Source organism: Sminthopsis crassicaudata, chromosome 1 (genome assembly GCF_048593235.1).
Source record: "Sminthopsis crassicaudata isolate SCR6 chromosome 1, ASM4859323v1, whole genome shotgun sequence".
Taxonomy (NCBI): domain Eukaryota; kingdom Metazoa; phylum Chordata; class Mammalia; order Dasyuromorphia; family Dasyuridae; genus Sminthopsis; species Sminthopsis crassicaudata.
Genome location: NC_133617.1, coordinates 101,537,083 through 101,549,299, shown reverse-complemented (window position 1 = coordinate 101,549,299; position 12,217 = coordinate 101,537,083). Strand labels below are relative to the sequence as shown.

The following is a 12,217-nucleotide window of genomic DNA, read 5'->3' as shown; positions in this document are numbered from 1 at the left end:
AATTTTTAAAAAAAGAAACAAAACACCAGGTAATCAACAAGGGATGTTAATGGGTTTAAATCATCATTTGGTTACAACAGAAAAACACATTTCAAATCAGTCATTCCCTGGAAGCATAATGAGCACTATACACTTGAGGAGTTAAGGGTGAACAGTGCTGCTGGCAAAAATCAATATAGAGAAAACGAGCTGAAGGTAGGATAAACCTTTCAAAAAGGCCATGACCAGTAAATTCCAAAGCATCTCTCAGACTCTGAATTTTACTTTCCATTATAATTTTTTGCATGTGTATGTGTAGATGTTTAGAAAATTTATCCTGAATTCTTCAAATAAACAATGAAGTTAATAATGAAATTAATCATTTTAAAATGATCCTGAAAGCTGTGCAATATACTATCTAACTCCTAAAAAAGGCTATTTCTTCAATGGAAAAGAGTACAGTTTTTTTCTTCCTTCAACATACTGGATTACTCTAGAAATCACGGACTTTCTATTATACTAGAAGCTGGGACAAATTATATACAGCAAATAAGACACTCTGCCCTACTGCTTTAAAAAAAGGCCATTTTTCTCTGAAGGACAAGATGCAGGAAAGACATGAAATAATGATGCAGAACTCCTGGGGGCACTAAGTTAGGTCTGGTCTGTTCCAGGCCAAATCAGGACTTTGTTTGCTTTTCCAAAGGCCCCTCAGAGTTGATAAGCATTGGCACAGAGTGGTCGGTTCCTGCTTTCCAACTATGCTTTTGGACACTCATTTCTGATACTAACATGACAAGCATCACCAAAAAAAGAAAAAAGAAAAAGGAAAATAAAAAGACCATCACCACATCACCACAGATTTAACACATCACAGTGTATACCTGATGATCCAGATAGGCTCCAAAAGAGCTTTCTACATTCTGTACATTAAAAGAAAAGGCTTAATTACTGGAGGCTTCTTTTCAAGGTCAAGATCATTTTTAATGTTACCTATTAATAAGTATTCATTAGTAAGCAGTGTGACATAGTAAATAGAGGTTTAGAGGGAGGGAGATATGGGTTAAAAAATCTTCCTCCTGATGAAGAGCTAGAAGACAATGGGCATGTCACTTAACCCCTCAAGGACTCAAGGGGTTTCTAACAGTCACAGAAAGTCACAAGAGTTGCCATTCTGCCTTGGTTATGGAGGCTTCCACACTGGGATTTCCCTAATTGATGAAATCCCAGGTTTTATATTTTCCCCTTACCCTAGAAGCAATTAGTTGGCACAGTAATAAAACACTCGGCAAAATCAGGAAGAACTGAATTTACACTAGCTGTGTGATCCTGGAAAACTATTTAACTCATCTGCTTCAGTTTTCTCATCTGAAAATGCTGATAATAAAAGCAACTACCTCAGAGGGTTGTTGTAAGGATCAAATGGAGGTAATGTTTGCAAAGCACTTAGCACAGTGCCTGACCCATAGTAGGCACTTAATAAATGCTTGTTCTTCCCCTTTATCCCCCCAAAAATTTAACAACAAAAATTTATAATAATTACTTCTGAATGTTATTCTGGCTTTGGGATAAACTAATATCCTAATTAAAACTAGGACATGATTCAGTGCAGAAGGAGCAAGTATGATTTATCTTTAAAAAATGGTGGATCTTGGACTCGAATGGGACCTTAGCAGCCGCCACCACCACCCCAGTCCAATTATCTGGTATATGAATGCTCTCTATAATAGTCTTAATTTTTTTTTTAAAAAGATCATCTAGCCACTTTGGCACATTTTCAGGTACAGGCAGCTTATTCCATGTTGGGTCAGCTTTAAATGTTAAGAAGTTTTTACTTACATTGAGTTGAAATTTTTCTCCCCTTGTAACTTCTACCTACTGATCCAAGTGCTATACTCTGGGGCCAAACAGAACAAATCCTCTTCTTAACATTATACCTTTCCAAATAATGATGACAGCTATAATATCTCCTCTAAATCATTTTTTCAACACAAACACTCCCAGGCTCTTGAACCAATTTAAAAATCAATGGTATCTCTGGGGAAACTTTCTCCATTTCTCTCACTATTCTAGTTGCTCTTATTTATTTATGGACAGAAAAATTACTGGATTTCAGAGTTGGAGGAGACCTTACTGCCCATCTAGTACAACCCTTAACTGAAATAATCCCTGCTATGTCACTTCAACAATTAGTCATCCAATCTTTGTGGAAGATCTTCAATAAGAGGGATCCAACTGCTTCCCAAAACAATCCTATTCACTTTGGAAAGGCCTGATTGTTAAATAGGGCAGTTAGGTGGCTCAGTGGATACACTGCTGGGCATGGAGTCTGGAAGACACATCTTCCTGAGTTCAATGTGGCCTCAGACACTTATTAGCTGTGTGACCTTGGACAAGTCACTTAATTTTGTTTGCCTCAGTTTCCTCATCTGTAAAATGAGCCAGAGAAAGAAATAGCAAACCATTTCAATATCTTTGCCAAGAAAACTCTAAATGGGGTCATGAATAATTGTTACATGGTTTTCTCCCTTATAATAAGCTTAAATTTGTATCTTTCCCATTTCTACTTATTAGTTTTAATCTGCTTTTAGAAGCAAGCAGAACAAGTTTAATATCTTTTACACATGATAACTTTCAAATGCTTGAAGACAGGTAGGTTGCCCCCTCAGAAATACTTCAGATGTTGTCAGGTGGGCAAAATATGGGTATTCCTCCTATCATTTCACCAAATTTCCATTAATGTAGCCTAGTGTAGCACTAGCCTTTTTTGCTACCATTTTACACTGCTCTGCTGAGTCATAATGAATTTGCCTTTTTTAAAATCCCTTTTGTTCCCTTTCTACCATGTGTGATTTAAAAAAAAATCTAAAATGTAGCTTTCTTTCTTAAAAAAAAAAAAAAAAAAAAAAAGACATCTAAGTATTATAGTTGGGATAAGACATCTGTACCTTCTAGGCAAGATTTGAAAATTATATCCCTGATTTGTTGCCCATGGAAGACTTAATTGTAATACAACGGTCTTGACTTATCTTGAAATAAACAGGATTTTCTAGCATTAAAAGCATGTACTTTTACAAAGAGCTGTGTGAAAAACCTATACAAAAATTGTTTCATCAGTGCATGGGCGTAATTCTGGGGTCTGAAAGGCTTTGTCTGGGGACATTGCTCCTAAGATGAAACGGTTAAGAGAAAATGACTAAGACCAGCCTTGTGAAGAATAAAATTTCATTGTAGAAGATCAGATACTAGGAAATGGATTTTTGACTAGGGTAAACCACAAAATAAAAATATAAAACAGCTCTTATTCTTTTGTGGTTCCCTCTTGCTTCGATAGTGACAAGAGATGAGTGGCAGAAAAGGGGCAAAGGGAGCTAAGAATCATATACTTCTTATACTGCCTAACAAACATTAATGAGATTGTTAGGACTCAGTGTACAATCTTTGTTCAATGACCTGCAAATGTACCTGAGGTACTATAACTAATAAATGTGACAATAGATGGACAGCCTGTGTACAATTTATAGAGGCAATTGGTCAACCCACAAACATTTATTAGGTGTTTACTCTATGCCAGGACAACACTAAGAAGACAAAGGAGAAATGAAAACAATTTGTCCTAAAGGACCTAAAAGTGTAATGGGGAGACATCCTCTGTATAAATAGGTTTATGGAGATTCCTACAGAATCTTACAGAAAATAGAACTGGTAGCTAAAGGGAGGGTTTAAGGGAACCCAGAAAAAACCCATTGCAGAAGGGGCACTTGGACTGAGTCTTGCAAGAAGGAAATATTTTAATAAGTAGAAATAAGAAAGAAAATTCAAAACATGGAGACAATCAATATGGCTGGATTGTAGCATGAGATGAGCAGGAAAATGGGGAAAAGTTGAAAAGACAGGTGGCAAGCAAGTTAGGAAGAACTTTAAATAGCAAACACATGAGTTTATATTTGATCTTAGAAATAACACGGAGACATTGTGTATGCATGGGATAACTTAGGAAACTCATTTTGATGGCTGTGCAGACAGCTGATTAGAGCGAAGAGAGAATACAGGAAGAGACATTTGGATGCCAGTTGAGAGGTGATAATAAACTGGATTAGGATGGTAGTTGTGTCACTGGAGAGAAATGGGTATGAAAGTAATGGAGAAAAAATGATAGAACAGTGGAGAGAAATGATTCTATAAGAGAATTATGCAGGGAGAAATGATAGGACTTAGCAAGTTACTGGATATATGCAGTGAGACAGAGCAAGGAGTCAAGGAGGACATCAAAAGTGCCAACCACTCCTTCAAATTTCTTAAAACATTTTTCTGGACTCTTGTTCTTACTTACCTTATACCTTTACACAACTGTTTGTACACTTATATTTCCTACTATTAATGTGTAAACTCCTTAAGAACAGTGTCTCCATTCCATTTAAGTTTGATAATCACAGTACCTTGCCCATTTAATTCACATTTCTTTAACTGAATTGAAAGCCCTTAACATGTTGGAAGGATGTTCTCTGGAGAATTTACAGAAATACACGAAAGGGAATTCTGTAGAATGGGAAGGCAGGGAGGGTTGCTAGCCACCTCAGTGATGATATCACAGATCCTTCTAACCAACTTAGTATTAAAGTTATGGTCAAAGGTCTCTGATGACTTCCCCTAAATATTTCATCTTAGCTGGAGGTCCACTTTGCTTTAATCCCTAAGTCTGGACTCTTCCAGGTAGAGACCCACAAATTGTGACCCAAAGTCATCATCAAGCAACCAAAACTCTGTCTCTGTAACTCCACTCACAATTCCTATTTCTTCCAGTAATGGGGGAAGGGAAAGAGAAAATGGGTATATATCTGTGTATGTATGGGGGGGGGGGGGATAGGGAGGGGAAGAAGAAAAAAGCACATAACAAGCACTTAATAAATGTTTAACTGATTAAAATGGAACAAAGTTTACTCAATATTTCATAAGAATGCCCCAAAACTGGAAGAGCTATCATGCTTCTCTAAGTCTTTCCTTTCCTGAACTAGACATCTTTAGTTTTTTAAAAATGGCTATTAATATAGCATGGTCATCATCATAATTACCCTTTCCAGATGCAGTCTATCAAGATCCCTCCCTTAATTGCAGAATCTAGGACCAGAGACAACATTCCTTCCAGATGTGGTACATCAGAAAAAATGACAGAGACTATCATATCGTTCATTATAGACATTCTAAGCAGGCTATGATCACAATAGGTTATTCTGGGTTTCCTAGTCTCTTGCCAATACATACTAAGCTTGTAGTCTATTAAAAGCCGAGTTATTAGTCATTACAGTTTCTGGAATCATCCTGAAAGTTCTCAAGGGAAATGCAAAAAAATCTTGAGCTCAGTGTGGAAAGAAAGAAAACAGAACACCTGTCAGAGTATGACTCTGTACTTCACTCTGAAGTCCTGCAGGAATATAATTTAATTAATGAGAACGTTTGTCCCTATCACAACTCAGGGAACTTCTAACAATGAAGCATTTTGGTGATACGGTAGATAGTGCTGGACTTATCGTCAAGAAGAAATAAGGTTTAAATCTTGCTCAGGCAATTATCAACTTTCACTTAACCTCTCTCTCTGTCTAATTTTCTTCATATGCATAATAAGACTAATAATTACTTTATAAAACTGTTGTGAAGATCAAATGAGCTAACTCTTTGTGACCCTACTTGGCGTTTTCTTAGCAAAGATGCAGGAATAGTTTACCATTTCTTTCTCCAGCTCATTTTGCTGATGAGGAAACTGAGGCAAGCAGGGTTAAGTAACTTAAGCAACAGGGTGAGACAGATAGTAAATATCTGAAGCTATATTTGAAAACAGAAAGAAGAATTTTCATCATTTTAGGTCCAGCACTCTATTTGCTGAGCAATCCACTCTTGTCAAATCCTAAAGCACTGTATAAATACAATCTAGCTATGATAATGCATCCAGAAGTGATCTGTTTTCTAATACTGTCTAGTAACAAATACCAAATCAAATAGCAAAAAAAAAAAAAAAAAAAAAAAAAAAAAAAAAAAAAAAAAAAAAAGCCACAATCAAACATTCCCAAATGAAAATGTATTAAAAGTGTTTCCTCTCAGAAAAACCCAAGTATGGGAACAACCTGACCTAAAACAACTCATCAATAATGAACAAAATAAGACCTAGTCAACTACATTATCTTTTGAAACTTTTTGAACCTTAAAAGTGAAGAGGACAGTATAGAAAATGCTGTTGAATACATATATTCCTCTTTCAGAATCTAGAAGGAATGGGCCCCAAACCAAACAAATCCTCCTGAATTAAAGTTCTGATACTTGTAGATAATGGCTAATAGTTCTTTGAGTGTTACTCACTTGAGCAGAAAAGAAACATTTTCTGGGGGAAAAAAACCTGAGTAATCCCCGAGTCAAGGAATAAGTAGTTTTAGAGAACAAAGAAAAAGGAAAAAAGAATTAACTCTGAATCAAGCACATCTCTGAGGGGGAAAAAATTGAAGCAAGATCAGTAAAGTGGCTCACTGATCACCAAACATGGATAAAGTGACCTAGATATGTAATTATCTGCAACTTAACTATACTGTCTAAGGCCATAAAAGGAAAATCAGGAAAACTTTTTACTGGTAGTACCTGCCTTCTAACAACTGTTCTTGATTATTCTTTTAAAAATTATCTATTTTCCAAAATTATATTAATGTTAGATTTTAAAAAAGTTTCCTAGGATTAGATAAATCATTCAACTATGGCATAAATTAGTGCAGGGCATATTTTTTAGTGTGAGCATTAACTACCACATGCAAAGCTGTTGCAGACATTTAGGAAATCATGATTAACAGATCAAGATGCTATATGTCTATTATTTTTATTTTTACCACAGAATGAGGGATACGGTAGAACCAATGTTCCAGTTAATGGCAGAACAGGTACTGTAATGGAAAGCAACACAGATATGTTAACAATGACTATTATCAGGAAAAGCATTTTATTTTTCCACAGTCCTTGAAAAATGTGGCATTGACTATAATAAAAGAAGCATGCTTTTGATTGATTCCTTTTGTTTTTCAGTGGCCACATATTTATTTCTGCTGACTTAAGAAATTCAGGTCTTTTACACTGAATCTTTGGAACCAAGGGAGATAAAAAACAAAAAACAAACAAACAAAAAAACTCCTAAGGTCTGGGAAGTTATCTTTATCACTACTGATGTTGCCTGAACTTGGATGCAAAACCTGTAGGAGTTATTTATAAAACATGACCATTTTTATATTTCAAAGTACAAAGCAGATTCAGAGAAGGATTTCTAATGTCACAAGGGTGAACATTCCTGGAAATTCCAACCCCTCCATAACTTATTTAGCAGCTTTCATGAAGATCATTGATCAGTATATCATTAGAGCTTCTCTGATCTCCACATGATAGATATATAGTATAGGTTTCAAAAATACCTTTCTAAAATAATGGGCAGAGTCCTGGGCTTGGAGTCAGGAATCCTACTCAGACACTGATGAAATGTATTTGACTTAGAGTCAAACTACTAGTTCTTTGTGATCCTGGTCAAATCACTTAACCATTGGTTTGCCTTAGTTTTCTAATCTGTAAAATGGATATAATACTAATACCTACCTCCAAGGATTATTGTGAGGATCAAATGAGAACATAATTGTATACTGCTTGACACAAGTTGGTATACAAATGTTAGCTGTCCTTATTATACTTATTACCAAATTTTCATCGTCCTATCCAGGGCTTTGAGGAGTCTTTTCTTAAATGAGAGATCATACTAATAAATGCATCTAATCCATTGAGGAGGAAGTCACGTTTTAAAATAAACAATGATCATTTTCAGATCAGCTTTAAAAGCTCAGTATTATTTCTCCTTTGTGAAATTCAAAGGTATTGATACGAACAGGTTATCTATCTTGTTCAAGTTCACATAGGGAAGCCAGGTAACTCCAGGATTAAAGTCTTCTATAGTGATACAAGTCCCTGATTTCTTTTAGTCTTATCACGTGGCAGTGAATGCCTTATGCCTCTTTCTAGAGGTACAGAGTCCTGCCTTGGACAATTACAAGCTATGTGACCATGGGCAAGTCAGATAACCTGAAGGCCTCCAATTTTTTTTAGGATCATAATGAGAATAAAATGAGACGATGTTTGTAAAACACTCTGCAAACTGTAAAGAGCTCTACAAATGCCAGTAACTGTTTGAAACAGTCCATAGGTTTATTAATATAATCTGGCTACTTTAAGTAGAGCAATAAATGCAATTTGTTAGCTTTAGAAAGTGAAGAAATACCTAATGTTATTAAGGAAAGATGGTAATAATTGGGGAATAGTATGGAGTCTAGTGAGTGAATTTGGTTCAGGCTTTAGCAATGACCTGGAGAACTTTTGACTCATTTTGACATTGAAAGCTCTAAAGAAAGCGCTGGCACTTTTAGTTCACTCCCATAAAGACTTTAAATTGTAAGGCTACCATTAGGAAATTCAAATATAATGGAGGCCTTTAAGAGGTTGGTGGTAGGAGCCAGGGCAATCAAGTACCTTACAGACTAATCATATTCTTTCAGGATTTGAATTTTACAGTTATTAGGGGAAACGATTTGACCTGTGTCTTTTTGTAAGACATGCAATTAGTATACTGTTATGTTGGAATCCCGCAGTGGTTCTATAAAAATTAAAAAGCAAATAAACAAAATAATATTTCTAAATGCAAGTTATTACACTAATGAAATAATCATATGATTGAAAAGGTATTTTTACTGAAAAATCAAACTTTTTAGGCTAAGGAAATGTTTTTTAAAGTAAAGCTTGTTTCATTTTTGTTGTATTCTTAGTGCCTAGCACATATAGTAGATACTTAATATATGCTAACTGAATTTAATTCTAAATTCTTAATAGAAGATACATATTTATATTTAGAATTTCCCCAAAAAATTAAGTTAAAAAAAGTCTGGGAGGATTTGAAACTGACAATTGTCTAATCCATGTGAGATCAGGAAAAATTATAGCTAAAATTTGATATTAAATTCAGTATGCTAGGAAAATTTCATTACATATCTATTTTCTTTACTTAATGTTGTTCATATCATATTACCACATTTGGGAATGGCTGATAAACAACAACAACAAAAAAATAGCATATTAAAGTTGGAAAAGACCTCAGAAGTCATCAACTCTAACTCTCATTTGAAGAATAAATCTCGACAAGTGGGCATCTACCCTTAGAGATTATTGGTGATGAGCTTCCTGCTTCATAAGGCAGTCAATTTAGTAGAACTTTTCCCTCATACTTCCCCAAAAAGGCTATTCTTGAATTTCTGCTCATTAGTTCTAGATCTACTCCTTTTCCCAAACTCACACTAATTCCCTTCCCTTTCTTACTTAGCAATCTTTCAGATATTTGAAACCCAGCCATTATGTCCACATATATCTTCTTTATAGAATGTTTTCAATTTTTTTTTTCATCTTCATTGTTCTTCTCTGACCCCATTTCTGTTTTTCAATATCCCTCCTAAAATGTGTCACCCCAAACTGAACAAAATACTCCAGCTTTGGTCTAATCCTGTACTTTATGATTCATGCAACTTGGGGATTTTTTTAAAAGCAATTATTCAATATTCCTGAATGTTCTCCTTCATGAGGCATATAGTGAAGACTTCCTTCCCTTTCTTTTCTACTCCCTACATATGTCAGGTGACTCAGAAATAGCACCCCTCAAATTTGCTGAACTTTTTGCAAGGAAACATAAATAATTATATTTTCAAGTAAGAGGGCTCAGGTAATTTATTCAGTGGTGATTTCAATAGGATTAAGAGAGATTGATTAAAAAAAAAAAAAAAAAAAATGGCAAAAGATCTTAGCCAAATGAAGGAAAATAGTCTGGAGGAAGTTTCTACTACTGAACCAGTCAAATTGGCTGCTTTCCCACAAAACCAACCCCCTTCCCCACCAGGAAACTGTAAAGTCATCAATATGTGACTAATGTAGCCAATAGAAAAATATTTCCAAAGAAGACATCTGAATCACATAATTGCTCTTCTTTCATGACAGCTTGGTCCACCCTCATATTTTGAGAAATTCTTCTCTTCTCTTTCCTTCCAGATCTTTTCCTAACTACTGTCATTGATAGAGTATGAAAGCTAAGGAAATTACATGCAAAGGAGGTTATGTAACTCTACTAGAAGGTGGGGGTGGTGGGTATTCTTGGTTAAAATGGATTCTTTGTTAAAATTTTGGAGAAAGATTTTCAGCTAGTGGGCAACTTAAAAAAAAAGAAATCCACCAAAATCCTTAATACATCTATTGTGGCTTCATGATTTATTTGATCTCATCTAAACTTTTTATTTCCGCCAGCTATAAGCAGAGAATTCTGCACAAAGCTGGCTTTTTCTAGCTGTACATGATATATCCCCCTTGACCTTTTCACACTTCTCTTTAGCACCCTCATAGCAGTTATAGTCTGTTCAGATTAATTTGCACTCATAGTTTGTTTTTAATTATCTTTTTTAATCATGAATTTGAGTGTGAAGATGTTGGTTTTCTTTACACACGTTGTGAACTCCTTAAATGCGTGGATAGTATTTCCTAATTCTATTTTTAAGCCCCATTGTATATATTGGTTGATCTGCAAAGAGTAGGTCATCTGGATAGGTCAACAATATAAACTCTTAAAATTCTACATTAAAGAATATTTCAAATAAAATGGAGTCATATTATTTTTCAGATTTTTATAGTGCTTCAAACCAGCTGACAAAAAATACTAAGAAATTATAGCTACAAAGGAATTCATTGTAATTAAAACATAATTTTATGCCAGTGAATCCACTAAAATATCTGAAAAATCTGTAGGTCAACTAAATATGGATTTTGACATCTAGTCCACCTATAGTAACTTAGCAAGCTCTTTCTATGTTAAAGCAAAGGTGAAATTAAACTTAGCCCTATGCTTGAGAAAATATTGGTAAATTTTTATTCTGCTACTGATTATTACTGGTTACAATTATATAAGGGACAATGCAGTATTTTAATGGGTTTCATTTTCTTTTCAAAGCCAGAAAACTACCTATTATAACTTGAGGTTTCATGTTCTTATATCTTTATAACTCTCTGCATTCTGCTAGAATACTCTATGAAAATACTAGTCACTCAAACAGTCTGCTGTACATTAATTGTCATTCATTCCAAGAGAGGACTCAGTATAAGTCCTCAAGACACATTTTGTATGGTATTACAGAATAATCCTTGCTGTTTAGTGTTTTGTCCTTTAAAACAAAAAGAACTAAAATAAAAAACAGAAATAAAAACCCCAACCCACCATACCTTCTAGTATTTATATAAAATATTGTGAATTTCAGAGAAAAAATAATTTTCTTTTTTTTGGGGGGGGGGTTGGGGAGGAAGACTTGTATAACTGGAGGGTCAAACACCTCAATAATCATCTGGACTCTCTTGCCCCTGACTTAGCTATAGAAATCTCCTTGAACTTTATACACAAAGTGGCTCAATAAAAAACTAGCCCCATATTAGCATGAAATACTACTTCTTTGAGGTTCTAAATTATGAATTTCCTCATATTCCTTGAGTTCTAACATAAGTTTTAGTAAAGCACAATTAGGTTTTGATGTCAATTTATATTGAACCTCCTTGAATTTTGATAGGAGGTAACAAACACTTCTGGGAAAAAATGAAATCTAAACTGGCTCCTTTTATGAGAATTCTCTTTCTGGCTTCTGGGTGGTGAAGGTGGGAGGAAATTGTTTTATCCTTGTTTTCATGTTTCTTCCTCACCTGAAGCCATAATCCCCTGTGACACCCTAATGGATGGCAGTGGAAACTGCTGCTGTCACAAATAAAGGATACCAGTTTCCCAGCTAAGAACAAGTTGTAGAAACAAGAGTCACAAAGGTCCTCTTTTCATGCAAAAGTTTGAATTTGTTTTTAAAATGAGATTTTATTAAGTAGAAATTAACTGCTTTTAAAGCAATATTGTCTAACAACTGAGTTACAAGCATTAGTTTTCTCTTCTCAAAGGGTAGGTTATAAGAATATCCCTTGAGTTTCAAATCACTTTTTTAAATGACCTATATAGTTTCTGTGTGACATGATGCTTGGATACCTACATGTTTGCATCTGATGAAGTATATTTTTGTGAATGTTTATTTAATCAAGGTTACCTTTCTTTTCTTTTGGCAGGGGGAAGGGCAGGGAAAGATGAAAGATTTCATTTAGGATATATTTCAGC

General features: G+C 34.8%; 1 protein-coding gene across 12 annotated transcripts in view; it reads right to left on the bottom strand.

The window, feature by feature from the left end:
• ASAP1 (ArfGAP with SH3 domain, ankyrin repeat and PH domain 1) overlaps positions 1-12,217 on the bottom strand; it is a 568,420-nt gene that overhangs the window by 23,901 nt on the left and 532,302 nt on the right. For 7 of the 12 annotated variants that reach the window (XM_074265489.1, XM_074265495.1, XM_074265486.1 and 4 more), the window contains 2 exons: positions 6,846-6,899; positions 864-902 (listed from right to left, as the gene is read on the bottom strand). The exons of 3 other annotated variants lie outside the window; for them this stretch is intronic. In XM_074265489.1, coding sequence (XP_074121590.1) covers positions 864-902; positions 6,846-6,899 — 93 coding nt within the window. The remainder of the gene's footprint in view (positions 1-863; positions 903-6,845; positions 6,900-12,217) is intronic. 2 more of the 12 variants (XM_074265500.1, XM_074265506.1) reach the window with 2 other exon arrangements.